This window comes from Schistocerca nitens, chromosome 5 (assembly GCF_023898315.1).
Source record: "Schistocerca nitens isolate TAMUIC-IGC-003100 chromosome 5, iqSchNite1.1, whole genome shotgun sequence".
NCBI lineage: Eukaryota > Metazoa > Arthropoda > Insecta > Orthoptera > Acrididae > Schistocerca > Schistocerca nitens.
The window spans coordinates 860,191,352-860,219,264 of record NC_064618.1 but is presented as its reverse complement, the minus strand read 5'-3'; the positions used below and the strand labels follow the sequence as shown (position 1 = coordinate 860,219,264).

The 27,913-nt window shown below is 45.0% G+C and overlaps 1 protein-coding gene across 1 annotated transcript in view; it reads right to left on the bottom strand.

Moving 5' to 3' along the window:
* The window catches only part of LOC126259304 (fibroblast growth factor receptor 3-like), a 418,035-nt gene extending 398,161 nt beyond the window's left edge, over positions 1–19,874 (bottom strand). Inside the window, exon 1 of the mRNA XM_049955976.1 lies at positions 19,739–19,874. Coding sequence (XP_049811933.1) covers positions 19,739–19,745 — 7 coding nt within the window. The 5' untranslated portion in view covers positions 19,746–19,874. The remainder of the gene's footprint in view (positions 1–19,738) is intronic.
* Positions 19,875–27,913: the final 8,039 nt, after the last annotated feature.

Genomic DNA, 27,913 nt, shown 5'->3' with positions numbered 1-27,913 from the left:
CGTTTAGGCAACAGTTAAACTTCAGGTTTTACGTTTATAGGAACGGCCTTCAGCAATTTGCTGTGACCAGAACAGGCAGCCACACGGGCGACTTCGTGATTCGTGTTCGTCTGAGACGTCCAAGGGAAAGTATTCGTCATCGGCATTCGCCAAACAGCGCTTTCAGCAAGCCGGGACTAAGTACAGTGTCCCAAAAGTTTTCACACTTTTCGTGCATTTCGTGATCAATGTCTTTCGTGTAGATGAATCAGTACCACGAAATCGCTGTGATGTGACCATTTTATATATTAATTAGTAAGTATCATGATCTTTGGAGTTGTCGTTTGTGAGCCACACGTACTTACCGATAGCTTTGTAGCTTTGTAAATAGATCACACGTAATTTGTAAATAGATGACACATCACTTTTCGATGCCTTTCAACATTATCTGTACGTCATTTGAGTTTTCGTACACCTAGGGAAATCAGACTTTATAGTATGGCGACACAGCATAACCAATATTTTTTTTTTTTTTTTTTTTTTACGAAATGTTCAGATGTCTTTGTGTGTGTGTGTCAATACTGCCTTCTTCCTGTGCGGCAACTTTGGAGCAGACGCAGCAATACTTGGTGGTGAGATAGATTTTCATCTCGATGACGGCTGTCAGGCCCGCATCCACCGTGCCGGAGAGGTTTCGGATGCTGCCGCAGCCACTGCGGCGCTAGACGAGCCTGCCCCACGCTCACGCACTAGACCAGAGTTTCCGCGCTTGCCGATACGTGGGACGGCTCCAGCCTTAATGAGCGGCTGCAGTATGTTAGGCCGGAAGGAGGCGCGACATAAATAAGTGGAATGGAACCAGAATAAAAAAGCAGCGCCGGCTGCTCGCTCGTTAGCTGGTCGCGCCTTCTACTCTCCGCCGCCTGGTAGTCTGGTAGCGGCGTCTGCTACAAAGCGCGGCGCGTGACACATATCCCGACATACGCGAGGACGGCGCGACGCCGGGCCACGGCGACACAACCGGCAGCTCGGATTCCTATTTCCCAGGGCTAGCGGAGTGAAAGTTCCGCTCCTCGCAGCCACTGTTGACATTGTACACGTTCAACACCATCCCAGCTAGATAAACCTGAAGCATGTGACGTTCATTGAAACGCCGGCCAGAAACCCGACACCATTCTCACATCTATTTAAGTTCATTAGGGAAGTTGGATATTCGTCGGACTAATAAACAAACGAGACAGAGTTTGAGCAGCTGTTAGTCCGAGAAATATTTTGTAACTCTTACCATCACTTTCACCTCTGCCCTATAGTCGTTCGGACTATGTGTTGCACAGTAGTTCTCCTCCGATAAATCGCTGGAAGGGACCCTTCTCAAGAAGGAAGAAATCAATGGCAAACATTCTACAATAGCACTAGCCGTAATGAAGGATTATTTTCATCAAACAAATCATCAATCTAATGACAAAGTTAGTTACGTTTCTTAAAAAGTACAATATTAAACCTTACCGCCTGTTTCCCAGTAGCGTTTTGCTACTCATTTTATTCTTTTGCCTAGCGTTTTGCCGCCTAGTAGAGTATTCCCTGTTTGAGAAGTCAGCAGAGTTTATTGTAGCTTTGTGGTCGGGTGCCCGTCCCGACCCCACAGTCGTCAACATAACCTAAGGGACGGAAGTCTTATGCGCGTCTGTCTCTGAGTCGTGTAGACTTTATTCTGCGTGTTGTCGTATTTAAACTGTTCGTGTATCTTATTCTGTAAAGCGGAATTTGGGGACCAGCCCAGCATTTCCCTAAGAGATCGTGCGAAACCGTGTAGAAACCACGTTCAGGCTGGCCGGTATACCAGTCCAACATCGTTAATGCGAAGCGCGGATTCGATGTGGGCCTGACCCATCTTCCTGTTTCGCAAGCGATCGTACTGCGAGTTACTCTGTTCTAGTGATTCCTGCGTTTTCCTAATAAATATACCAATATTCTGAAGCCGGCCGCTGTGGCAGAGCGGTTCTAGGCGATTCAGTCCGGAACCACGCTGCTGCTACGGTCGCAGGTTCGAATCCTGCCTCGGGTATGAATCTGTGTGATGTCCTTAGGTTAGTTAGGTTTAAGTACTTCTAAGTCTAGGGGACTGATGAACTCAGATGTTAAGTCCCATAGTGCTTAGAGCCATTTGAACCAATATTCTGATGAATGGTGTTATATCGATAAGCACAATTCATTAGCAAAACTAGATGTCAAACTCAATTTGGTTAGATAGACTCAACAAAGATCTTGGGAACATTTAGGTAATAATATAAATACAGTCGGTATCTTTGGGTCTTCAAGGCCTGTTCGGACGGAGTTAGTTAGTTAACAAAAATTTCACAACTTTAGTTAACCGTCTTGTGTCGACGATACTCCGATTCGTAAAACACAAGAATTTAACCAAAACTATTTGTAGAATCCTCCATCTCAGCGATATACCTTTAAAAATAAAATTGTAGAGACGAGAAACAGAGAGACAGACATAGAGAGAGAGAGAGAGAGAGAGAGAGAGAGAGAGAGTGTGAGTGAGAGAGATAGGAGTGAGAAGCTAGGTGGTACAGGGAAAACAGAAAGAGGAAGAGAGAGAGGGGTGAAGGAAGTGATATAAAAAAAGGTGAGAAATAAGATACAAGAGACGAGACACAAATAAACAATTCTGAGACAGAAGTAACAAGAAGAAAGAGATACAAATTCAGAAAATGATGTGTAATCACGGAGAGTGTTCAATATTCTGTTCGATAAGCATCGATTTCAGTGACCGAAGTTACAAGGAAAAACAAATACGAACTTGGAAAGACGATATGTGACCACTGTGAATATTTAGTGCTCTGTTCGATATGTCTCAAGCTGTTCAATATGTCCGTACTCCTGTCTCACGATTCCTGATATTTATTTTAATTCCATGATACAAGAAACTGTTTTATATCGGGACATAAGGTCCTGCTCATTTTTTTGCATTTTATGTTTTTCGTAGCACCAGGTAGTAAATATTTATTTTAAATAAACGTCGAAGAAAACGAAAAACAAATGTAAAAAGAGAAACGGTATAATCTACATGGGTCTGAACCTCGGTTCTCTTTACTTGCAACTGGCTTTAATTGCTGCGTCAGCATTACTTTACACGCGCGGTTAGTTTTATGTTTTTCGAACTACTTGTTTCTAAATACCTACACCTCTTCTAAAGGCGGAGTTTCAAACCAAGACTTTAGAAAGGCAAATAATGTACCATTTTCTACTCCGACGAAAATACCAGTATTCTTTGATTTGAATGGAACTGCTGAAACCCTCAATTTCTCTCACTTAATTTCGTTGACTTTATCAGCAAATTATTTATGTAAGTCTACGTCTTAAGTTTTACCTATTTGAACTAAAATCTTTCGCTCCTATAACAGACGACGCAGAAACGACTGACACGTGATGGTTGCCTTCGGCCAAGGACGTAACATTTAGAATATCAGTGAAGAAACCTTTCAGAGGCTTTAACCATTTCGGAAGCTGTGTTTACCTACACAAGTTTATGTTTGAAAATTCATGAATGACGCCTTTTAGCATCTGAGGATAAGAAGAATTGGAGCTGCTAACTTCCAGCCGTCAGTTCGCCCTACGACCTGCTATAAAGTCTGGTAACTGTGGAGACGAGCAGCAGACCCATCGTCTGTCACGGCAGCGGGCGGCGCGAGCTCCTCTTACGGCGGATGACGTCAGGCGCCAAATATGAAAACACGGCATTGATTCACACGAAGCTGAGGCCGCTGAAATCAAAACGACCTTGTCTACGGGCGGCTCCGTTGCAATAAAGTGTGCTCTAGTCCTCTCCTCGGCCCGCCATAACGGCCCAAGGGGAACGCAGCAGCAGAGTCCTACGGCCGTCCTACGCTCGCCTCTCGCAAGAAGTGCGGCTGTCGATCACACGTAACGACGGGCCATCTCCGTTCCGCCGTCTGCCGGCTATCGCACGGCCACACGCGTCGAGCTGCCGGCCGTGCAAAAACCAGCCACGAGCGCCGCTCAGCGATCGGAGCCGCGAAGAAGCAGATGCGGGGCTCGCATAAAAAGCTAAAACGCTACAAACGCGACAGCGGCAAGACTTTGGCGGGTAAGCCGTCGTTTTGCTCTCCTCTGTCGCAGACGTATCTCTCAGATTCAGGGTCGCAGTTCTGCGTGCGGCCGATAATCTCCGAGCCAGCAAGTGGAGAAAAATTGAATTACGCATTTATGTTGTGCGGCACGCCATTGCTGTCTGAAACCGAGCTGAAACGTTTCGCAACATGAGTAAGCTGCGGCAAATATTTTATATTTGTATCTAATATCTGCGAAAATGAAAAAATAATGAGGGCAAATAAATTTACCATCAGCTTTATGTGGCACTTGTTATCTGTATGATCAGTCTGTGGCGTATAAACTTCCGTCATTAGATGAACTACCGTTTTTACATGATAACAGAACAGACCAAGAAATAATATAGGGGGAGGCCAAATGAAAACGAAACAGATGGAAAAAAGTAAGTTAACTGTTTATTATTTCAAAAACAATGGCCACACCTCTTAATACATTTATCCGACTGTGAGACAACACGGTTAATGTCGAGAAGGAAGAAAGTCTGTGGCTGCCTACGGAACCATGATGGTATCCAGGCGTATGCCTCCGCAATCGAAACAAATCGACGACCGCGAACGTCTTTCTTCAGGGCTCCAGAAACATAGAAATCACATAGGGGGGACGTGTATGGGCACGTCCACATATTACCGAAATTGTTTCAGATACGCTGCACAAGTTTCGCTGGGACGGCCTCACACATTCTCCATACCGTCCCGATCTCTCCGCATGAGATTTCCGTGTTTTTGAAGCCCTGAAGAAAGACATACGTGGCTGTCGATTTATTCCGGATGAAGAGGTGTACGCCTGGGTACCATCGTGGTTTCGTAGGAAACCGCATCCATTTTCCCCTGTTACGATTACTTTTGGAATAATAAACAGTTTATTTACTTTTTTCCATCTGTCTGATTTTCGTTTGAGTGTCCCTAGCACGAGTATATGCTTAATACTTTTTTCATCACCACTGTATAAGTTGCATTGCGACACGAGGAAAAACTAAACGGAAAAAATGGAAATAACTGGAAAATTGCCTCATAGACAACTGCGAAAGAAATCAGTGTAACGTAACCCTCTGAAATGCTCTTCATAAAGATATTTCCTTTCCCGTATTCTTATTCAAGTTTTACGTGGTTTTCTTAAAAATTACAAAGTACAATTAAAACAAGTTTTCGTGAAACAAGAACCATGGGTAGGGGCTGAGTCGCCATGCTTCGACGGACGTCAGATCAGCGTCTGACTGAAGGAAGGAAGAAAGGAGGATTAGAGTTTAACGTCCAGTCGATAACGACTCATTAGAGACACAGAACGAGCTCGGATTAAGGAAGGCTGGCCAAGGAAATCGGGCTTGTCCGTGTCAAAGGATGCATCCCAGCATTTGCCTCAAGCGTTTTAGGGCAACCACGGAAGACGTAAATCTAGATTTGAAGCGTCGTCCTCCCACATGCGAGTCCAGTGTGCTGACCGCTGCGCCATCCCGTTCGTTAAGATCTGCTCGATGTTCGATGAAACTTGCTGTGTGATGGAGTGTAAGAAATTTCCAAGTAAACAGTGATTTCATGTGCGTCTCATCGCAGTACAAAGTGGAATCGGAAAATTCGAGGGGTTTACTTTCGTATTTCGTACGGTGGAAGAGAAACTTGGGATATTGTGCCGCCTGAAACAAGAGAGGAGCCTCTGGCACAATGGCGGTCACGCACAAAGGCGCATCCAGCAGAGGAGCCGTTTCCGGCCGAGGCGCGGACGTGGGGCCTCTCCACGAATGTCAATGCCGGACCGCGTCCGGAGTCGACCGCCGCCGTGGGGAGCCTCCGCTGGGAGAGGAGGGGTCGCCGACTACAGGAGGCTGTAGCGGGGGCTGTCTGAGGATCTCAGTAGCAGAGGAGAGCAAAGTCCTGCTTTCTTCCTTCAAATAAAGGCACTCGTGCAGTACATAGGAGCACGTGCCTCACTTGCCATTCCTGACGTGGGATTAGTTTCAGACACCCAGAAGAATGTGAGTACAAATGGTTCAAATGGCTCTGACCCCTATGGGACTTAACATCTGAGGTCATCAGTCCCCTAGACTTAGAGCTACTTCAACCTAACTAACCTAAGGACATTACACACATCCATGCCCGAGGCAGGATTCGAACCTGCGACCGTAGCAGCAGCGCGGTTAAGCGCCTAGAACCGTGCGGCCACAAGGGCCGGCTAATGTGAGTACATCAGAGTCACTAAGGCGGGCGGTGTACTTAAAAGCAGGGTCTCGATGCCTTTCTTGCATTTCTTTAGAGAATCTAAGAAACGGAGAAACAAAATTACGTCAAGCTTCAATTTTGATATAAAGTGCGTTCCTGTTTAGCTTTATGGTAAATATTTATTCATGAACCAGCCAGTTTCACGACGTTAGAGCCACATTTTAACGGTTACATTTTTATTTCATAACTTAGTTGAAGTGACAACCAGTACATTCCCCAAAATTCTCTGTCCACTTCGAACAAAAATGTTCAACCCTCAAGAGGACGGTAGTCAAGATAAAATGTGGATGAATGTAGGGAGCATCGTTCCAACACAGGAAGCATACAAAATTTCTGCGTTCATGCTCAAAATAAAACCAGAATCAGAAACAATTTGCCTTTACATGAAAGCGAAAAGCTGTTTCGAAATATGACATTACATCGGAGACTGTACCGTTAACAATTATTGTTGAACGTTAATTTGCTATTCGACGTAGTCACAAAATAAAGATCGCCAGTTTACCTTCATCATAGCAATCTTCTACAGCTCCCTAATTTCTCCGAAAGCTGAGTCCAAATTTTCCGAATTATGTCGTTACGTCGAAGTCTGCACAGTGATGCCTATTGACCACCTGACTGTGGTGTGAAAATGAAACCAGGAAGTGTAATGCCGTACGGTAATATTGGCTTGAAGGTTCAGCTGCTTAATTCGGAAGGATTTTTATTACTTTTCACGCTCTAGGCGCCTTTCCATGTGTTATGTACGGGAATGTGTGTGTGTGTGTGTGTGTGTGTGTGTGTGTGTGTGTGTGAGAGAGAGAGAGAGAGAGCAAGATGTAGTGTTGTGTTTTTGTGTTGCTGATTGTAGAAGATGGTGAGAGAGGAGCAATAGGGCGAATCCTGTTACCGGCACATAGCCCGCCCATCTCACATAGCAGAGAGAGGGCCTTCAAACTTAGCGTGGACCATCGTCAACTCTCTCAGTGCTCGCATTTTGCGAGACACTCTGCAGACGTTTTGAATTAATTGAATTTGAATTCTTTCAGGATAATATTTTTAAACAAGTAGCAAGTGCAATTCTAGGGAAACGATTATGGATTGCAACGTACGTTCTTACGATTACGAAAGTGGCGTTAGGATATTACTGGCCGTCGACGACGAAACGAAAGGAGCGGAAGCTCGATAAGGATTGCCGATGGAGGAAAACGGCCGTGCTCTATCCGAACGAAATATTCCAGCATTCGGATTAAACGCTTTTGAGAAACCATGAGGAACCTATGTTTGGAAGATATGAGGTGAATTTGAATTACTCTCCTTCCAAATATGATGATGATGATGATGATGATGTTTGGTTTGTGCGGCGCTCAACTGCGCGGTTATCAGAGCCCGTTCAAATTCCCAACCCTTGCTCAGTTCAATCCCGCCACTTTCTTGAATGATGGTGAAATGATGAGGACAACACAAACACCCAGTCATCTCGAGGCAGGTGAAAATCCCCGAACCCGGGACTCCGTGCTCGAGAAGCGAGAACGCGACCGAGAGACCACGAGCTGCTGACAAATTGTATAGTCCAGGTGACTTTTGAACTCACAACCCTCCCTGCAACAGTTTAGCATCATAACCACTACACCACGGTGCTACTCATCCAAATAAGAATTCAGTGTCTTAACCACTGCGTCATTTCATTGTTTTCTGTGAATCGTTGTTGTTCTATCGGCATTATTTTCAGTGAGCGACGAATAGTGGACTCCACTGTGGTGTATCTAACAATAATATTGTTTACAATCTTCCTTGATCTATTGTTTACAAATGTATTTGTGTTAATACAAATCAGTAATGCCTTCTGGCGCCACAGTGGAACACTAACAGACTGTTTCAGAACTGTACTTTTCGGGTGTGCACTACGCTGATTACGTAAACAACGCGTCTACCTATTCAGAGATGAAGCACGTGATCGGACAATACTGAAAATGACGTATTACTAGCATACCGAGGAAAAAAAATCTCTAGGTGCAGAACAGTAAGAAATACAAAAATTCGGATCTAGATGGACAACATTTTTGGTTTTTCTTACAGATGCTACCGAGATTAATTGAGCATTTGCCGCATAGTAAACAACGCTTCTCTAGCTAGCTTGATTCAAATAAGTTTGTGATGACTCGCTGTTGATTTCGAGAGAGCGGTTGCTACACGTCGCACTACTACATGTTATGAAACCGTATAAATAAAATTATGGGTTCTGTGATATAGACGGCGGAATGGACTGCGGAAGACATTTATTTCGCTCAATAACGTCTGACTCAGTAAGAATGTTTTCGTTGTTACACTTATAGCCCGCTACCCCAAATAATCACACATGTTTTGCAAAAGCAAATATTCATGTTCACTGGATGTTATTTAGAAGATAAAAGGAGAGTGCTACGTCTCACGATATTTCGCTGCGGCCGTTTTCAAACGGCGTAGTTTTCGTTGCGCACCTGTGAAAATATCGAGCGAATCCTACGAACAGGACACAAACGCAGTGATCAGCATAGGAAGTTGCGAGGAGTTTTCTATAGCTCCGAATCGTTCTTATGTTATACTTATTAAAGTATGCCGGTCATTGATAGTTGTTGTAGTTATACGTTTCGAGTCATAAACTCATGGATATTACGGTTACACTTTCTGTATTGTTAACCTAATGTGGCTACATGACAAGTTGCAGTACAATCAGTAATGTACACAAATCGTGTTATATACGTCTGAGTAACCCTCATGGTCTGCTATAAATTGAAACTAATTTGGAAATGCCGCCAATATTGCTTAGCAAACAACTTACTCGAACTTCTAGAGACAATGAAAATATAGTGATTATAATTATATTTAAGGTGACTTACATAGGACCATTATCGAAAGGAAGCATAATCGTGTTTACGGATATTAAGTGAAATATTACGTTTGATACGATCTTTGATAATACTGGTATCCTCTTGTTCATTATGATAGTAATTATTTGAACACAAGTATCCAAGGCAACTGAAATGTATATCTAAGAGTCAGCCAGTGCAACTGCACAATACCAAAAATGGAGAAAGTTGCATCAAATGCTAGTTCGATTTTGGCTGACTGAATGGCCCTATTATTTGAATATTACATATCCAACTACAATTCCAAACTGAGGAAGTTTGTGACAGAAATTTTGAATCTCGTTGTACACAACAAATAGAATGATACTAAGGGTATTTATTACGGTTTGGTGAATTTTTACCGCCGGGCGGTGTGGCCGAGCGGTTCTAGGCGCTTCAGTCTGGAACCGCGTGACCGCTACGGTCGCAGGTTCGAATCCTGCCTCGGATATCTATGTGTGTGATGTCCTTAGGTTAGTTAGGTTTAAGTAGTTCTAAGTTCTAGGGGACTGATGACCTCAGAAGTTAAGTCCTATAGTGCTCAGAGCCATTTTTTAATTTGTACCATTTTGGGAAGGCTAGCCCACGCCGTTATTATCACCATCGAGAAACATTTGATTATTACTGTGTTATTTCATTTTATTCGATCCTTTCGGAAGGTTACTGTCTTACTGAACCTGTCATCATGCGTTCCGAAAGCTCTACATCCTTCTCAGTGCTCCAGGTTTTCTTTGCCACCTTAATGTGCATCTTGAGCCCGAGGTCAGACGCATTTCCTCCCAGTAACGGAACACGGGAGGGCGAAGTTTCAAATCCCTGTCGCACGATTCAGATTCAGCTTTCCGTGATATTCCCAAATCGCTTAAGACAGATGCCGTGGTAGAACTCTGGAAGGGATACGCCCGACATTTCCATCCCCGTCCTTTCTCAGTCCGGGTTTCTGCTCCGGTGTCTAACTCTAATCTTCCTTCCTCCCTGTAACGAGCTAATCGATTCCTTATCCATCCCCTCTGATGTCTCTCCTCCACGTATTTCCCATTACGCGTGCTATATATCTTTGTTTCTGCGACAAGTTGTCAGCCGTCAACAATTATGTGTCCCAAAAGCATTTGATACTAGTTCTACGCTCTCGCGTCAGCCTATAGAGAGCGTTTCCGATGGAATCAGTAAATAGTTTAGGAGACTAATTGGGAAAAAACATTCCATAAAGCATTACTCCAGTTTTTATTAGCTACAGAGAGACAACAGATGGGAAACCAAATAAATACTCGCAAACGGTGTCACGCAAAGACGATTTTCAAATTCCACTTGTGACTTGAATGCGCTTTCCAATTTAAGACAGTCGACGTGTAGCTCTTCTGAGATTCTCTCGGCATCCTTTCATCGAGGCAGTACAGTTCCTGACGCGAACGGTCAGTTCGTCTCTTGTGTTTACTGTCTGTTTGTAGACTTCGCATTTCGACCATACCCACAGGCAAAAATGCATAAAGGCAAGGGTCGAGGTCTTTGATGGCCAAGAAACGTGAGGATTTCCGCCGACGCATCTTCCTGGGAATGTAGCGTTTACGTGATGTGTCACGTTTCTGTGCCGCCAAAATCCCCGGGCCTTAATTGCTTAAGGTTTTGCCTATGGGGATGGTTGAAATGCGAACCCTACAAAGAAAAACAGGAATTGATCGTTAGCGTTACGAATAGTGCTGCACATATGAAAGAACACCGAGACGGCGTCAGAAGAGCTACATGTGTTTTTTTTTAGAGGAATTCCAAAGTCATAGGTGAAGATTAGTAAAGTCAACTTTGAGCTTAACAGTTTGCTTTGTTTAATACGTTGTGTGAGTGTCTGTTTGGGTCGTATTCTAACAGCTGCATCCCTAAGCCAATAAAAATTCGGCACATTCTATGTGGAATACTTTATCCGAATCAGCCTATAGTGCCACCTCCTGAAATATTCTCTGTTGCTTGTGAACGGCCAGATTATTCCGAGTCCTTATTCCCTGCGATGAAGTAAACGATGTCAGAGTCTGCGATCTTGCCGTGCAGCCCAGCAGCGAGGGAGAGCCTGCTCCTCTGGTGCAGGCAGGCGCCGCTAGCGCTCTGAGCGCTGGCTACCTTCAGTAGCTGGCCTGCCGTGCGGTAGACTTCGCTACGCACACTCCCTACTAACCTAAGGAAATAGTATTAAATTTTATTCCATCTCTCTCAGACTTCATATACAAACTTGTACTGACACTACAACAGTACTGTAAGGATCTCAGTGCATTATCTTCAATACCTTAGGAGAGACAGAATTTTACCTAAAAATCTTAATAACTTTTCTGGCATTATAAAACTGAGCTAGGTATTGTAATGTCTTTACTTACAATCTAATTTGAAATTATAACCAAAGAGACTACTCCGTATCAATTGTTTCTCTAGAAGTTTCTTTGCTTTCGTTACAACAGCTTGATGCCGTACAAGTAATCATTCCAAAATTATTAAGTAATTATGTTTTGTTGTATGGGTGTTGTGGAGAGAGTGACAGACTGTATGGAGGACATGTGTAGCGTGTGATGTTTTATTTTATGAAAAACTATGTAAAATGTATGCGTGGGACGTTCTTGTGCAATCTTGCATCATGCGACGTATGTCCAGCGTGCATGCTTTTGTATAAAAACAGCCAAAAGAAAAGTTCGATCTTAAATAAAATAGTACTTCGTTTCTGGGAATATTTCGTAATTTGATCTACTGAAATTAAATTTGGTTTCGTAAATTCAGAATTTCTTTTATACACTGCGTTCTGTAATTCTGCTCGATGACTTGGGAGATGCTTGGAGTATTTGTAGGCTGGAGCTGTTCAGATTGGATGCCTAAATCGTCAACCAATAGGAATTAAGCAATTCTCGCGCTTCGTGTTGGACTTTGCACTACAGTACTGTGTCTCTTGGAGTCAATCGGGAACTGTCTTACAGTGCAGAACATGTTAAACCGAGCCGCAGAAATTTTGGCTAAGATGACGATAATCTCACGCTCTGTCACTTCTTGAATTGGAACTGTGAAGCGATTACAGTTTAGAACATTTTAGTTAAGATTTGAGAATTCCGAGTAACTTAATTTGGCAGTTATTTGCGTGTTAATTTTTTGTTGTACTTAAACTCTACGAGACGTCTATTGTGAACAATCGTGACACAGTGTGGCGAACATTTCTTTTTAATAAAACAACTGAACGACTTGATGCAGTAACTCGCGAACAGCTGTGAGTCAGTGAATGTAAAACGCGAAAATTACTCGCGTCGGACTGGTAAAGTTCCGATGGCTTCCATGTGAAACTTTGTAGTAATAACAGGAACTAACTTGCACCAATAATAGTTTTCGCGGTATGTGCGGACTCATTAGCCTTTCACGCAAGCTGTTGAAGAGTCCGGCACGCCCGATATTTTTACGTACGTGTGCTTCCTGGAAGCTTGACTTATGCGACCTTCGTTTGGTAGGTACTTCGTCGCTGTTTCCTCACTGCTGCTATCCATCGACTGAGCAACTACCAACACAGAGCCGAGGAGATGGACAGCAAGAAGCGCATCGAGGTATGTGGGCTGTGATGTCGGATGTGTGGAGAGCGAACCCGCCCCGCCGCAGTATCCAAAATTCACTCTACGTTTCTTCCTTAGACCTCCAGCCATATTTATTCCACACTCGTTATGTAACCGAAATTTTGACAGAAAAGCCTGAATTGCGACGAAAAAAATTACATATAGCTCAGGACTGGAATGAAGCGTAAAAGAAAATGTTAGCTTTCGTTGGCAATGGTCTAGCACAGAGAAGGGCCTCGTCAGTTATTAAAAAGTAAACGAGTGAAGGAAAATTTCCTGCCTCCGGTTTTCACCTTCACCCGTGCTCTGACATCCGCTGCGAGACCGCCGTGCCGTTTCGGTCTTGTCCCACGTGTTATACTGTGCCCCCTAACACGGGCGCAGAGCGATGTGGGCTGGAGCGTATGCGGTGGCCGAAGACGCGGCAGCGGGCGTATCTGGAGCAGATGCCGGCCGGCTCCATCAGGCCGTTTGAGCTACTTAACTCCATTAAGCGGAGGAGCCGAGCCCACGTGCGGCGCGCATTGTGATTACCAGGGGAGCGCGCGGGGCTACCAGACTACCAGGCTACCGGGCTACCGGCGGGCAGCGCGCGGTCCGGCGAATTTCCCTCCTGCCGCAGGCCCCAGGGCCCGCTAAGTAGCTCAAATATTCCTCAGTGCGGCGTGGGTTTCGCCCGCTTAATGGAATACTTCTTCCCCGCCTCTGCCGCGGGCCACACCACGCCGCCGGCGTCGCCGCAGGGCCGTGAAAAATCTACCGCGACCTTTCTTCTTCACGAGCCGCTGTGCCGTTTATAGCGGACGGCACTTTGCTCCTGTACTCGCAACGCACTGTTCTCTTCCGTACGCTGGCAGTGTGTGTGATGGACGAAGCGAGAATAACGGAAAGAGCAGAGTAACACAGGCAAGGATAGCATCTTCGCCGAAATAAGTCGAGTAAGATAAGACAGAGGTCTTAATTTGAGGAGGAAATCTTTTCAGAATGTACCACAGGAGCACAGGCATCCCATGGAAGCTCAGTTTTGCTCTCGAGGGAACGTCGCGAAAATTCTGAGAAGCCTAAACTGGCGGACGCCTTGAGATCGAAGTCAGAGCACAGGTCAAGGTGAATACAATAAGCAGCAAATTTTCCGTCGTTCGTTTACTTTTCAATAACTGACGAGATTCTTCTCTGTCTTAGACCACTGCCAACGAACATGGAAACTTGACATTTTTTTCTACGATTCATCCGTCATCAGATACATGTAATTTTCTTCGTCGAAATTCAGGCTTTTCAGTCAGAATTTGAGTTACATAACGAGTGTGGAATGAATGCGGCTGGAGATTTAACAAAGAGACATACAGTGAATTTTGGACATTGCTCCGGGACAGTTTCGTTCTCCGTACCTCCAACATTACAGTCCCCATACGTCGATACGCTCCATCCCCTTCACTCTGTGCTCGTAGACGCTAATTCGTTCGATGAAAAACAGCACTGACGAAACAGCGACAGCAGCAATGACGAAACAGCTACTGAATACCTACCAAACGAAGGTCGTTTAAGTCAAGCTCGGAGGCAGCATCCCTACGTAAAAACATCGGGCTTGAGCGATTCGAAACAATTTGCGTAAAAAGGTTTAAAGTCCAATTAATTGGGCTTATTTTAGGCACTGGACTCGCATTCGGGAGGACGACGGTTCAATCCCGCGTCCGGCCATCCTGATTTAGGTTTTCCGTGATTTCCCTAAACCACTCCAGGCAAATGCCGGGATGGTTCCTCTGAAAGGGCACGGCCGACTTCCTTCCCCATCCTTCCCTAATCCGATGAGACCGATGACCACGCTGTCTGGTCTCCTTCCCCAAAAACCAACCAACCAATTGGGCTTATTTGCCTCTAAGACGGCTATTAAGTCCGTATTTACCGCCAAAACTATTACTGGTGCAAGTGAGTTACTGTTAGTACTTCAAAGTTTCACACGAAAGCAGCTCCAACTTTAGCACTCCAACGCGAAAGATTTTCACGTTCTGCATAGACATTGACGCACAGCTATTCGCACTCACCTGTTCCATACGAACCATCAAGACAAGATGATGCTAATTAGAGAGCACAGAGACGCTTAGGGTGGAACAGGAAGAAACCTAACATGCTACGTATCCTGTGTCATCCACTTCCCAGTGCTTTCCAGAGTCTAAGTGGATAATGGACTGTAAGGCTGCAGGAAAGGAAGAGGAATTGAAGTGTTTGCAATCTGATGTTATGGAAGTACGCCAAAAATTATGCACAATGAAATGATAAGAAATGAGGAATTTCTCTCCACAATCGGCGAGGAAGGTAATGTGTAGAAAACACTAACTAGAGAAGGAGTTAGGATGACAGGCCACATGTTAAAAAAACCATCGAATAACTTCCGTAACGCTACAACTAGTAGTAAACGGCAACAACTGCAGGGGAAGACAGATGTTGGAATATACGCAATAAATAATTCAGGAGGTCGGGTGTAAGTGGTTGTCTTATATGAAGAAAACTCGTAGTCGTCTCTGTACAACCGCATGCGCTATACTGTCTTAAGAGAATTGTCGCATGTCCTACCGATTCTGCGAGAGCCTTTCTGTCCAAGATCTTCATCTAAGTTCATTGAGCATTTTTACTGTGTTTCCATATGGGCCAAACCGGCCTATTGTGCTCCTAGCTGTGCGTTCTTCTTGCCTAGTCGATAGAACTGCAAACACTGGAACAGTACTGTACCTAGTTAGCACTAGCGTCTCGTATGTGCTTTCTGGAAAGCTTTTCCAGAAAACACCAAAACAAATTATTTGTAAACCTATGCAGTATTGATTTCGCACAAGTCACTTAATAACCGCATAATGTCGGGTGCTTCCTTCTGGATGTGAGCGTTATTCTGTATTTGTCTACACACTAAACCTGAATATTGCATACGTCTCTGTGCATTTCCGAACAATCACCCAGTGATACTTACTGTAGACAAAATCGTCCTTATCGATCCATCTGAGTGTTTCCTCAAGCTATTGGTTTGTGTATAATGACAAAATGTGCCTTTCTATCCCGTTTTTCTTTTACACAGCCGACGACAATTAGTTTCTATCAAATGCTATCGTCCAGTCTTACTTGCTGGATTCTATCAGTCAGAAATTATTTGAGCTAATCGTGCATGCAGTATGATACTCTGTAGAATAATAATTTGGTAAGAGCCACTTACATTCGGTAACCGCCCCTCACCACATTCCGTTGTAGTCTATGACTATGCAATGCTTTACGGGACGAGGTTAAGCAGTATCGAATCACTACCGAGATAAACTTAACACCTCAACATACGTAAATTGTTTTTGAGTACGATCCCGCGTTATGCTATAAAATACAGTTAAAATTAAGGCCAATGTTTCACGAGATTATCAGCCACGGACGGCTGCGTGATTACCCCACATGTGAAGCTGCACATTAAAAATTACGAGAGGACTTCAAGAAGCAAGTTACATACGTCGCACCGCACATTATCGGAAAGCGAGTACATGTTCTGTATTTCGTGCAGATACACTTCTACTGCTGTACAGACAAGACATCTGTCACAGTGTAGGACTGAAATGGCGCGGCAGTTGAAAAACATCTCGAAATTTGAGGTACACGGGAAAGTATGATTCTTATGGGCAAAAGGTCTAAATTCCACACAAATTCAACAGGAAATTCTGGCCCTATTTGGACCAAATACGATGTTGCATTCCACCGTAGTGAAATACGGAGGCCGCACAGACGTGGCTGATGCTGATGGGGGAAGGGAGGCGACACAGTCCAGGCAGACGACGAACTGATTCGCAGCAGTCGCAGATTTTCCAGCGACGAGCACGTTCACACAACGGTTCTCCAATGGCTCTCCGCCCAGGGAGAGAATTTCTGTCGTCGAGGAATTTCACGACTGTCAGATCTCTCCGACTGTCGTTTACAGAGACTTGGTGGCAATGTTGAGGAAGAATGTCACGTATCTGCATCACTTTGAAGTGTAGCGCAGCATTCAATAAAAGTTACTTGGCCTGCCATAATAATGTGCAACTTACTTTTTCAAGTCCATTCGTAAATGTGATGCTTACACGGTTGCACAAATGCCGCCTCAAGTCGGGTTATACAGAGTATTCAACGTAGATACGACCCAAAAAGCCATTCATTTTATAATAAAATCTCTCTTATATACAACTGTAAAGAATTCTTTGTCTCATTCGTGCAACGATCATTTCGGTTCCATATCCACAAAAAGTGTGTTAGTGATTATTTTTGTGCAGTACCTATCTGAAGCCGATAGTATTCCTAGTGTTCACTTTTTCTGTACTTGGATACTATTTTTCTCATCAGTACGCCCTTTCAAAGCAAAGCACTCTGTCTTCACAACAACTGGTGGACAAAATATGCCACTATCTTTCGACCAGTTGAAGGAAGCAAAATTCTTGTTTATTGCGAAAGAGCAAAAGTCTTGTTTACTGCAAAAGAACTACGATAAAATCCTCACTAAATGCCTGCCCTTAATTACCATAGCATCGCTAAATGTCAGTAATCGACACGTTGTAATTTTCTATGTACGCCGCTCGTCTTCCAATTGCTATGGAGCTGAGTGAGCACAGCGATCGAGGACCGGCTAATAGTATGGAGCTCCAGCCAAACACAGTGGTCTAAACAATTGCTGAGCTGAAACTCTGGCTCCGTCTCACAAAAGAAGCGCACAAACACACAAAACAGGAAAACAGACATAATAAATTTTACGTAGACGATTCTCAGGCCTTTGATGTACAAGACTTCCCCTCCCATCTCAAGTTACCACGCTGGAGACAGGAAGAACATCCAGCTACATATACAAATAAATGTTAAATCTAGGATGACAGAAGTAGATCTTCATTGTCAGATGGAGGCTAGAAAAGAAAAAGTATACTTTTCTAAAACTGTCTAAAATTTAAGAGCTCTCCATTGTGAATGCATCAGACCTGTAGAAGCAGAGAGCGCAAATTTGCACACAAAGTTCAAAGCATAGACTTTCACCATTTTTAACTGCTGGCAATCGTAAATTGAAACCAGACAGACTTTGCTCCGTACTTGATTACATTCCCAGTGACAGCATACCTTCGTCTTTAGTATGAAGAAAATAAACTTGATACCGATACATCTATAATTAACGACAACGAGTTGACAAGTTACGTTCTTAGCGAGGTCCTTATTAGGATCGGTAATGATGTTCTGAAGGACGGATACTTGGCGTCAACTGTGTTTGAAGTGTTCAGTCCAAACATTAACACAAATTATCACCAGTTAACACGCTTCGGAATACACAGCGCTTTATTTACATTGGCCAAGCAAGGAAACCGAAACTCACGAGATTTCCTACAAAATGTGATCGAAGCTCATACTCACTGTACTCAGTGAATTAAACTCACACATTTCAAATTGATACAAACTTCTGGGTTCCCACTTATTCAAGTCGCGGAACTTAGATCTTGTGTTTTAATGCCAGTTCCATAGCATGGCACGTAAAGCCTGAGGTACAAGTACATATGTTCGGTGCCTTTAAAGTTTCCCTCTGTAGGATATAGAAGTTATAGTGTATGACTATTAAAACGGAAGTCCCTTGAGACAGGACCACTTTGCAGAGGAAGTGGTTTACCGAATGAAATTCCGGCGTGCAACCCGTACCTCAGAAACGGCTCGAGTTCGATTCGTATACAGGCTCTCTTTGGAACGATGCACGTAACGTAGAAGTGCTGCATGGAACAGATTACTATACAGAACCGAGGTGTACTTTGTCGAATCCCTGTCTGTGCTATCGTAGTGAAGTAATTGTAAAAGGTGACTAAGAGTATCCTACACATGGAAAACCAGCTAGGGAATCTCAATTTTTTAAGGACGTGCCTGATATAAAACATTTATCTAACGTAGCGGTAGCGGATGCACCCGATCCTGTCGGTATGCGAAGGAGTAGTTAAATCTGCGGCGATTCTTGCCCCAAGAATATTTTGATTGTATTTCCTTACTGATCTCACACTCCCTCTCAATTATTTCGCACAAAGACACCATTAAAACAACCTGGGAAGGACTTCGAAATTTCATTGCCATCTAGATAATTAGAAATAGAGAACTACTTCAGTTGCGCACGCCTTTTATCTCCCTGTTCCCAAATACGAGTAAGGCCCGTTAACCAAAGCTCCTTGTACCATAGGGAAACGTCAGGTATAAACTCTTATCCAGATAGCGAGTAACAATGGCACTCTTAGAACAGCAGAAGTGACAAACAGCAGGTAACTCATTCCAGAAATATCCTACTTTGAAGTCAACTCACAAGTCTGTATCTAAAGTAAATCTAAAAAAAAGAGCTCCGATCTCTAAGTTGTGACTCTGTGCTGGAGTTGCCAAAGGATAATTGATAATACACAGAGAATAGTGGTATTGAGAAGTACTTGATGCACGTAAAATAACGAATATTTATATGTCTGTCTTCTAATATTAGCGCAGTTTTCGTTTATATTGACACTACCAAAACCTATTTTTCTTCTTTCACAACACGGCTGAGTTCAAAACGCTTGCATCATTTTATATGCAACGTCCTATTGTGTGTTTATTGAGACTCTATGTCTTATTTTAAAACATCGGAATTTAAACTCATAATTGTTGTTGTGGAAACAGACAGAGCTTACTGCAACTTCCTAAAGATGCTGTGAAAAGTTTATGTAATAGCTAGAATTTTGATGGAATGGTACGTTCTTGAATTTCCGCATTTTCTTTCAGAAAATGAGTATTCTTTATATATCCGGCATAACGCGTAGATACACTTGACAACGCAACGCCAAATGAGGAACATTTGCTTTGTTTACCAACATGAAGTAGACATAGAAAAGGGATGGAAGGAAGACGAATAAAGACACGACACAAAAAGGGTGCCTGTAAAAATAGTCAAACACGTGTGTAGCTGCAGAAGTAGAATAGCAAGAGGAGACGAGTCAACACTCACCAGACATCAAACGGTCGCAGACACCGCCGACCGAGAGTATACACACACGAGCGGCACTCTGTGTCTCTTCGTCAGTTCACAAGTGTTTACAAGCGCACGGCAGTCAGTCACAGGTCCGTCGCGCGCACAAAGCTAGCCGGCAGCGGCAGACGCCAGTCCGCCCCCTCCCGCACAGACGCGCACCGGTCCGTCAGCGAGCAGTCCCAGCGGCGTACGCGAGCTCGGCCACGACCACTCCGCTCCGCAACAATGCACACACTGCGGCCGCGCCGGGGCCGCGGGTCCCGGCCGCGGGGCGCGACGCCAGCGCTCCTGCCGGCCGGCGGGGGAAGCGGCCGGCGGTGCGGCAGCCGAGCGCGCGCGCCGATTGGGCGCGGCGGACACCGCTGGTGGGGGCGGGCCGGGGTGCGTATTTCTGGACGGGGACGAGGGTAGGGACTCCAGAGAACGCTCGCTCCTTGCAGATAAACGGCGCAGCTGCGAATCGCGCGGCAGCTTCCTAGCAGTGCTGCCGAACGAGACTAAAATCCAACGCAGGGCAGGTAGTGCCGAGAATCGTACAGTATGGTCAATAGCGCGGATCGCGGTAAACGTGCAACCGAACAATCACGTGAATGAAAAAAATGTTGTAAATACGTCTTGTCTGTTCTTATGCCATGAAGTTTCTATTCAGCTGGCGGACGTTACGTTACTGACAGCAATCGTTTCATACGATCTTCCCCCCCCCCCCCCCCCCCCCCGCTCCCTCACCTCCTCTCTCTTGAGTGATGCGACTGAAGGCAATATGCAGCGGCTAATACACAATACTGAGAGAGCCACGAGCTGAAACTATATATGTAAACGGCTCCACGAAATTATTGAAATTAAATATTACGACTGCACACTGCAGATTCTGATAGCCTCGGCCTCCTAATATCTAATAACATCTACGGCGAGACGATCCCACGTTATGTGAGTTTAATTCACTGAGTGCAGTGAGTATGAGCTTCGACCACATTTTGTAGGAAACCTCGTGAGTTTCGGTTTCCTTGCTTGGCCAATGTAAATAAAGCGCTGTGTATACCCAAGCATGATAATTTGTGTTGTGTTTGAACTGAACACTCCAAACACAGTTGGCGCCAAGTATCCGTCCTTGAGAACGTCATTACCGATCGTAATAAGGACCTCGCTAGGAACGTAACTTGTCAACTCGTTGTCGTTAATTATAGATGTATCGGTATCAAGTTTATTTTCTTCATACTAAAGACGAAGGCATGCTGTCACTGGGAATGTAATTAAGTACGGAACAAAGTCTGTCTGGTTTCGATTTACGATATCCAGCGGTTAAAAATGGTGAAAGTCTATGCTTTGAACTTTGTGTGCAAATTTGCGCTCTCTGCTTCTACAGGTCTGATGCATTCACAATGGAGAGCTCTTAAATTTTAGACAGTTTTAGAAGACGTATACTTTTTCTTTTCTAGGGTCCATCTGACAATGAAGATCTACTTTGTCATCCTAGATTTGACATTTATTTGTATACGTAGCTGGATGTTCTTCCTGTCTCCAGAGTCGTAACTTGAGATGGGAAGGGGAGTCTTGTACACCAAAGGCCTGCGAATCGTCTACGTAAAATTTATTATGTCTGTTTTCCTGTTTTGTGTGTTTGTGCGCTTCTTTTGTGAGACGGAGCCGGAGTTTCAGCTCAGCAATTGTTTAGACTACTGTGTTTGGCTGGAGCTCCATACTATTAGCCGGTCCTCGATCGCTGTGCTCACTCAGCTCCATAGCAATTGGAAGACGAGCGGCGTACATAGAAAATTACAACGTGTCGATTACTGACATTTAGCGATGCTATGGTAATTAAGGGCAGGCATTTAGAGAGGATTTTATCGTAGTTCTTTTGCAGTAAACAAGACTTTTGCTCTTTCGCAATAAACAAGAATTTTGCTTCCTTCAACTGGTCGAAAGATAGTGGCATATTTTGTCCACCAGTTGTTGTGAAGACAGAGTGCTTTGCTTTGAAAGGGCGTACTGATGAGAAAAATAGTATCCAAGTACAGAAAAAGTGAACACTAGGAATACTATCGGCTTCAGATAGGTACTGCACAAAAATAATCACTAACACACTTTTTGTGGATATGGAACCGAAATGATCGTTCCTTGTGGTGTGCACATCTCTGTCCAGCACATTTTAATAGACTACATTTTATACCATGATGCAAGGGCAGAAGCACAAGTTGATGGGGAAATGCCTTGTGTTTTAGCTAACGATGAGACGTGTGCGTCTAGGGTTTTAAAGTTTTGTGGTGTGTCTGGACTCAGGCCTAAACTTTTAGGTTGGAGGTTGTAGTGTATTGCAGAGTGGCTGGCTCCTCCCTTTTTTCCTTGCAGTCAACCAGCCACTTCCATCTGCTATATTGTTTCAGCTTCCTCTACCACTTTCTTCCTGTGTTGTCCATGTTTTACTGCTGACGACATGCTTCGTCCCACGTTTCGGTGTGGGTAGGCACGTATTTTTTCGAGCTTGTTACCTGTGTTTTTGGTTCTGTCTTATCTTCCCGTTCTGAGTATCTTCTTGACACCCGTCCTCCATCTGTTACTGAGCGGGCGCTGAAGACCTCGCTGTCGTGCACCCAAACAATCCTCTCCTACTCCTACTCCTACGCTATACGACGTTTCTTTTATTTTTTCAAGACGTGCAGGGGCATATACAGTGAGAAGGCAAAACATTATAACCACTGCCTACCGCGATGTCATATGCGGCCTGGTGACGTTGGGGGCACGTGATGAGGTAACGAAAGTATGAAGCGGAGCAGACACGGACAGAGGTCACCCTAGCGACGATATAGGCTTCAAGTGGGGAAATAAAATAAGCGACTTTCACAAAGCGCGGATTATTATCACGCAGAACTGTGATCGAGTATCTCGAAAACAGCGAATCTGGTCGAATGTGCACGTGCTGGTGTCGTGAGCATCTACGGAAAGAGGAAGGAGGACAATGAAACTACCACTATGTTTGGACGTCGTCGACTCCTCAGAGAACGTGTGGTTTGGACTCTTGTCTGTTCTGTAAAGCGCATTAGGTGGTAATCTCTGGCATCTCTGCCGAAAGAGCACAATGCTGTTGCAGGCACAGGTGTTTCGGAGCACACCGTTCATCGTACGTTGTTGAACGTTAGCTCCGCAGCAGACCACCCCTACGTCTTCACATGCTGATCCAACGGCATCATCAATTACGATGGCAGCGGGCACGAGACCATCGGGATCCGACTACGGATCGATGGAAACTTGTCGGCTCTTCGGGTGGGTCGCATTTTTGCTACACTTGGTCGGTGGTTGTCTCCACTCCGCCGTTACGGGGGTGAACGGTGGCTCTGAACGTGCAGCGCGCCACGGATGCAGGCTGGCGGGAGCAGTATTATGCCATGAGAGACATTCTCCTCCGCTTGCTTGCGACCTGTGGTAGTAATCGAAGACGTGATAACACTTGCGAACCACTTGCATCCCTTCATGCTAGATGTTTTCCCCGTCGGCCATGTCATCTTTCAGCAGTATAATTGTCCGTGTCTCAGAGCCTGAACCATGCTACTGTGGTTTGGGGAGCATTATACTGAACTCGTGCTGATGTCTCGGGGACCAGATTCGCCTGACGTAAATCTATTGGTCCCATCTGGGTCGCTATCGGGTCTACTGCCACATACCTCCACAAACTTACCAACAAACTGTGGGATCCCTGCCACGCTGAATGAGTGTTGTATCTCGTTCCAAAGACGGACAGACAAATTATTAAGCAGGTGGTCATAATGTTCTGGCTCATCAGCCTATACAGGGTGATTATAATTAAAGTTGCAGTTAAGAAGTACTGCTGCTCAAAATCACGTCAATTTTTAACGGAATATTATCGGTTCAAAACGGCTCTAAGCACTATGGGGCTTAACATCTGAGGTCATCAGTCCCCTACACTTAGAACTACTTAAACCTAACTAACCTAAGGACATCACACACATCCATGCCCGAGGCAGGATTCGAACCTATGACCGTAGCAGCAGCGCGGTTCAAGACTGAAGCGCCTATAACCGCTCGGCTACAGTGGCCGGCAATTTTATCGGAGAAGGGGGAAACGATATGGAAAAAAATTTATTTCAAATTTTCCCACTTCCGTTTGCGGCGCAATAATGTAAGTGGATTCAGCCAGTGTACGGACAAATGGTAAAATACTGTTCCGTTGAAGTTGTGCATCTGGTGGAGGGGTGTCCTTGTGGGTTTTGGGGACGGATGTCGGTGAGGCATATGTCAATGTAGACTCTACTCGCACGCCACCTACAATCGCTGGCGCAGTATGAACATATTTTTGGCGATGCGCAGAGTGAAGCTCATTTGCCGACAGCGAAATCCCGAGACGGCGCCAGACAACACGGAAAAGTCGAGCGGCTGGTTGGACCTAAGATGAAGACACTTGGTGTCAAGGGTACCATGACTATAGTAAGCCTGACGCAGGAAGGCACTGATGCCGCTACAACCTCAGCCATCTCCAAAGGGCTGAACTTGGCTCCTGTTCCAAACACGATACCGAAACACATTATCAGCGGAGCTGAAGAACCAATCCGTGACCTACCAGTGGAAAAGGTGGAGGAAATTAGGCGGGAAACATTCAGCATCATCGACAAATCCCGACTTCCCGTACCGAATGTGACAACAGCAGAACGTAGGGCACTAGGGTGCTAAGAGAAGATGGAAAGACAATAATCCTACCTGATAACAAATGCGATAGTTCTACGGCGAACTGATGGTTACTGCCAGAAAAGAAGCACTGTGCTACAGAATCCTCCCAACAGGAAGGTGAAGGAGGACCCAACACTTTAGATCACAAAAACAGTACCTATCCTGAGTCAGCTTTGACGAAAGAAAATACGAAGCACCTCTGTCCAAAGGCTCCAGAACCTCCATGCTTGTACGGACTAACTAAAATTCGAAAGGCGCGTGTACTACTGCGCCCTGTAGAGAACACAATTAACGCACATCTGGGGCGTCCAATTATCTGGCCTCATATCTGAAACCCATAGTGAATCACTGCAGTTATCACGTGGAGAACTAGGCTGAATTTGTGGCCTTGCTCAAAGAGATGTTGCTGCAGAACGGTCGTTTGCTGGTGAGCTTCGACATAACATCTCTTTCAACACATGTATCACTTCGAGACACCTTAATACTCTTAGCAGATGATTCTGAGCAACAAACAGTCAAGCTGTTTGAACGTGTACTCAGCACAGCCTACTGTAAATGTGGTCGGGAAGTCTGTGAACAAGTTGATGAAATGGCCGTAGGCTCTCGCTTACTCCCGAGTGTGCTACCATCTGGTGGCACTGACGAAAACTTGTAGTTGAATGTTAACGTCTAGCAGTGCACGCTGTGCATCGCGCACGGCGTTTATTAAATCCGTACGAATTTGGCCCGTAAGGCAATTACATCACACCGGTTGCGCGTACACAAAAGCTCTGCAAAACGTGCACAAATGGAAGTGTGCTCACGAAGCTGATACCAAGTTTCACCTAGTCTAGAGGCTACATGTAGCACAGCACGGTACATTTAGTGCCGTGTATTTCAGATTAGTGCATCTACATTACGTTTAACAGCATTCAAAGAAAAATACCCAATAAATACGCAAGATGTCAAAAGTTAGGGTGCTCACCTGCTGTTGTGCTCTTACACCGCAGCCGCCAGTGTGTGCCACTAAAGAGTGCACGGCTCAAAACTAAACACATCTTCCATTATATGGATGACACCGTCATTGTGTGGATGACACCGTCATTGTGTGGGAACATGGCAGAGCGGCTCCTCCACGATGGTGGTAGAACAGACTGGATGTCTTCCATTCTAGGGGATTGTAATAAGTGGTCTCGCGGTTCTAGGCGCTCAGTCCGGAGCCGTGCGACTGCTACGGTCGCAGGTTCGAATCCTGCCTCGGGCATGGATGTGTGTGATGTCCTTAGGTTAGTTAGGTTTAAGTAGTTGTAAGTTCAAGGGGCTGATAACCACAGCAGTTGAGTCCCATTGTGCTCAGAGCCATTTGATTGTAATAAGAAAAAAGACAGACGGTACCCTAGGATATGAAGACTACAGAAAGAAGATCCATGCAGATCTGTACCTTCATGCAACAACCTGACATTACTCGGCACAATGGTACATTGTTCTAACGACTCTAATAAACAAGGCACATGCCATTTGTGCCAAAGACAGCCGTCTAGCTGAACTGCAACACCTTAGAGAGGTGTCCCGCCATAATGTGTACAGCGAAGAGCAGACTAGGTGAATGATAGATCTAACCTCCAAGAAGAGACACAGAAAGAGGAAGAGAAGCTCGCCTTTAGCCCCTACATTGCTCCCCCCTCCCTCCACCCTAAGCCAAAAGTGCGAGAATCCTCAGAAAGAGCACCACATCAAGGCCACCTTGCTTGCCTCGGTAAAGAACAAACTACAGTTGCAATTACCCGGTACATACATCATCCAGTGTGAGTGTGGGCGCCAGTACATTGGGCAAATGCAGCGCAGCAGCTCACAGCGCTGCATCTAATACATTAGATACGTGCGTCTGGGGCGTGAATATAAATCAGCAATGTCAGAACACAACCCCAATGATGGACACACGTTCGAATTTGAGAAAACAGAATTGTTGTGCCGAACTAGGGTTTTTTTGGGATAGCTTCATTAAAGTATCAGTTGCGATAGGGCTCCATGGTAATCTCATCAGCAGGGATGAGAGCTACCTGGTAAGTTCGGCACGGAACCTTGCCCTAGTAGCTATACCCCATGAACGCATCAAGCAGTTGACTGTTAGCGAGTGTGGCCGTGACTGAACACACGGAGAGTCGAACGCCGGTCCGTGACCCCACCACAGGTCGTCGAACCCGACGCTTGTAGGAAGGGGTGGGACGAGACAGCCACCGCTCAGTTCTATGTATGGAGCGCCCGCAGAAATCTCTACGGGCGTACCTAGCGGAGCAACCTAGCGGAGCGGACGTGCGTCAGCAGCGAGACAGTTAACGGTGAGATCTTCGGGATCTGTCAAAGCAGCCGCAAAGGCGGGCCAGAGGAGGAAGAAGATTGCGGCGGAGCCGAGTCTGACTAAAAAAAAAAAAAAAAAAAAGCAGGAATTTCGTGAACGCAGTGTCAGACAACGTGTTACAGAGGGGGGGAAAAAAGGAAAATTGGCGCAAGTCGTTTGTACTAGATTCGTGTGGCAGAACTCTTGTGGCTTCTTCCGCAGTAGGGGAATCTCCGTCCCAGGGCCGGTGGCACTGCCGCGATACCCTCGCACGTGTCTGATAGGGCTGGGCTCACGTGGAGAGCCTCAGGCCGAGGCAGTTGCCGGCGCAAGATGCCAACCGAGCATTTTCGAGCACCTCCAGTACAACAACATACACAGTAGGCAACACTGCGCACAAAATGACCAGTGACAGGGACACAGGCTCCCCCACTATCTTCGGGCTACGCCGCCGTCACTAGGGACAGTCCACCTGATAGCCCCTAACTCCAGCCAAGCAGAAGGAGATCCACCTGTAACCTCCCCCTCACTTATCGACCTTAACGACAGTGAAAAATTAAACCGCGTGTACCTAATGGAAATTTGGGAAAAGCAATCGTCACCGAGGTTAATTTGTCGGTAAAGAGGGAGGAAAGGGTTACATCTTAATGAAAGGAAAAATGCAAATGAAACTGGTGGAAATTAATTTTGAAACAGGGGTAAAGTTAATAAAGAAAGTAAATGTGCGGCCGTTACGTTAACAATTAACTAGCGGTAATTAGATATTTGAGATTTGGGGGAAATTACGGTCGCCAGTCCTAAGGACAATTACTATAGTAACTGAAAAAGAAAGGTTATTACACATACAATTAGCACTAGAAGCGTGGCAACTGGAGGTTGACACGTGTAGTGTGAAAACTGAAAGTTTGTCAGAAGTAATAAATTTCGCTACACTCTGACTTAATTTAGCAAAAGAATTAACAAAACCGGAAAATCGAAAGTTAATTTAGTGACTGAAGTTAATAGTGAGCTTTCTTTCTGAAGCACATCGAAATTCAGTAAAATACGGTTAGTCTTGGACTACCTCAACAATCATTTCAAAAGCTACTTGAATCTACGCAATTTAGAAATAAGAGATTTAACTTTGAACTTGAATTAAACGATTCTGAACAATTAAC